This window comes from Hipposideros armiger, unplaced genomic scaffold (genome assembly GCF_001890085.2).
Source record: "Hipposideros armiger isolate ML-2016 unplaced genomic scaffold, ASM189008v1 scaffold_107, whole genome shotgun sequence".
Taxonomy (NCBI): domain Eukaryota; kingdom Metazoa; phylum Chordata; class Mammalia; order Chiroptera; family Hipposideridae; genus Hipposideros; species Hipposideros armiger.
In genome coordinates this window covers 2567232-2570022 of record NW_017731457.1, presented here as the reverse complement: position 1 = coordinate 2570022, position 2791 = coordinate 2567232, and the positions used below count along the sequence as shown (strand labels likewise).

Here is a 2791-nt window from a genome sequence, read left to right as displayed (position 1 = left end):
CCCAGCCAGGCCTCCCCGAGCTCTGGAACACCCCGTGGGAGCCCGGGCAGGTCTGGCTCTGCGAGGGTTCATTCCCTCCTTGGCAGAAGGCACCCGCTGCTCCTGCCCTGTGGTCCACCATCATGGCAACTCGGCTGCTTCCTCTCTACTCTGCAGGACCTCAGGGACCTGTTTGTCCATTCTTTCCTTTAGCCACACCTATGGCCTACTATGTGCTAGGCAGTGTTCTAGAAGCTCAGGATACATCAGTGGCTGTAAAAGGACAAATGTTCCCGCTCTCACAGAGCTTACATTTGAGTTGACAGTCGGCCTCATTATTTCTGCTTGCTTATGACTTCTGCTTATTCAAGCCTTCTTCTTACTGCCCTCTGATGGGGGATGTTGGCTTTGGCCCCCATGGACAACCACTCCCCCACACAGAGAGGATGTGTTAGTTCAGTTGGCAGGTCAGTAGACCAGCTGTTCTTTGGCTAGTCACTTGTCTCTGGTCCAGTCAGCTGTGGTCAGCTTTTCACAGCCGGGGATGTGGGTGTGGAAGAGCCTTGTGATTGAGCGGATTTTCTGTCAGCATTCAGTGCTTCTGTGCCCGTGTGTGAAGTCAGGAAAGCGGGCGCAGTCTTACCTCCGGCTCCAACCAATGCTGGTGAATAGGGAAGATTTGCTCAGCTGAGCCCACCTTCCAACAGGCCTCTCTCGTGGTTTCTTTAGAGGGCGGATACATATCTTATCCCCGAGTCTGTGGACCTGGAGTGTGTGAAGCACTGTGTGGTGTACGACAACAACACCAGCGACCTGGAGATAATCCTAAAAGATGACGACAGCTCTGACAATAGTGGAGAAGGTGGGTTTGTATACTAGCTGCAAGAATAATAATGAACAGTTATTGAACACTTTTGCCACGAGCCAGGAACCATGCCAAGTGCTTTACCTGGGTTGACTCGTGCAATCTACAGAACATCCTTCTGAGGAACTGGGAAGGGTCTGAGAGTTTTCCTTTCTTGCAAGATTTCAAGTGAGCCTGCCACAGTTTCACAGATGCTGGCTGAAGACATGAGGCTCCTGGGGCAGAGACAAAGGACTTGATTACTCAGAGCAGTAAAAGTAGCCAGAATGCCATCATTTTCCTGTACTGGTGCCCAAACCCCAGTTTTCACAGGGTGACATGAAGAGGGCCAAGTACATGGTATTATAGGAGAGGAGTTCTGAGCTTGGGGAACCTGGATTTTTTATAATGGGCAGAAAGCCTGCCTATCCTTGGCCCTGGAGGGAGAAACTGTCTCTGTCTTCCAAGGCTGTTGGTCATACAAATATCCTTGAAAAGCCAGTGCCTTTGTTCAAAGGACATGTAGAAATGTGAGAGGCCATGGAGAATTATCTCCTAATACGTAATATCGGAGAGAGCAAGGGCAAGAGAGCTCAAGGGCCAGAGAGAGAGCTGGCACAAAAAAAGCTTTTCCTCTGGATTTTCAAGTCTCTGTCTCTTCCTCTAGCTCTTAATCCTCATTTCAGACCTTCCTCTGCTTTTTGCAGACTATTCAGAGCCCCTTTATGATGCATGGCCTCAGTTTCCAACTCAGCTCTCAAACCTGCATATTCCTTTGATTCTGGCAGCACCCTCAACTCTTGAAAAGAGACATGCTCTCTGCCTCAGCTAGACTCACACCTCTCCCCCTCTCCTCCCCAGCGCTTTTGCCTGCAGATTGCAGGGAACCCCCAGCAGGCTACAGAGCCCCTCAACTCCGTGTTCAAGGTCTTGCAGATATGATTTCACCTCCCTCTCCAACCTTCCCTCTGGCACGCTTCCACTCTCTGACGCCTCAACAGCCTTGCCCTGCTGGGTTTCCTTGGTTCTAAGATGCACATACTTCCCTCCATATTTTAACATTTCTGAAATTGGGATATATCTAACAATTGATTTGCTCTTTTAATGTAGCAGTGTCTTTTTCTCCAAAAGTGCATGCGGTGGACATCTGTTGTTTTCTGCCTGGCAACCTCCACTGCTTTTTCAAGGGAAACTCCTCTCCCTGCTCAAACTGTGGGAGTCTAGTGGTGCACCCTAAAATAGTATCCAGACCGTGGACACAGTGATTGGCCATGGGCCTAGGATGGAAACTGAGCAAATCAGAATTGGAATTAGAGCTGGTGGTGGAATTTGGAGGACGGGAGTCTGAGCATCGCTGGTGGCCATTGGGGCTCAGGAAGAAGTTGTCTGAGAGGGTGAAGTGAGGGTGTGAGGGAGCAGTACCTGGGAGAGAGGGCTGGACCTTGGAGCCCTGGTTCAGGTTTTCCTGGGGAACAGTTGCTCCCCGCCTTGTCTGAAATAGTGTTCTATGCCAATAAATCTCTCCTTGAATGTACATTCCTGATTGTAACTGTTGTTAAATTGGTGGTGCATCTTATAACCAATTGTCCCTTAAGATCTAGGAAATGCAGTGCATACGGTTCCTTGTGAGAACAGCGGAGTCACTGTATCCTGGATGCTCTGTCTGGTCCCTGGCATCCAGCAGGTGCTCAGTACCTATTTGTTGACTGAAATGAATGACTGGAAGCTGTTCCTTCTGCTTGGAACATTCCCCCAGCATTTGTCCACCTGGCAAATTTCCACTTCCCCTTGCAGTCTCATCTCAGATGCCCTCTACCCTGTGTGCCTTTCTGAGTCCTCCAGACCAACTCAGGCATTCCCTCCCCCTTCTTTTTTTTTTAAGATTTTTTATTGGGGAATTGGGGGGATGGGAACAGTGCTGGGGAATTGGGGGAAGGGGAACAGAGAAGTTGCTGTTGTTTTGTTCTT

General features: G+C 49.6%; 1 protein-coding gene across 1 annotated transcript in view; it reads left to right on the top strand.

Annotated features, from left to right (window-relative positions):
* STYXL1 (serine/threonine/tyrosine interacting like 1) overlaps positions 1-2791 on the top strand; it is a 54029-nt gene that overhangs the window by 25287 nt on the left and 25951 nt on the right. The window contains exon 4 of the mRNA XM_019646835.1: positions 709-841. Coding sequence (XP_019502380.1) covers positions 709-841 — 133 coding nt within the window. The remainder of the gene's footprint in view (positions 1-708; positions 842-2791) is intronic.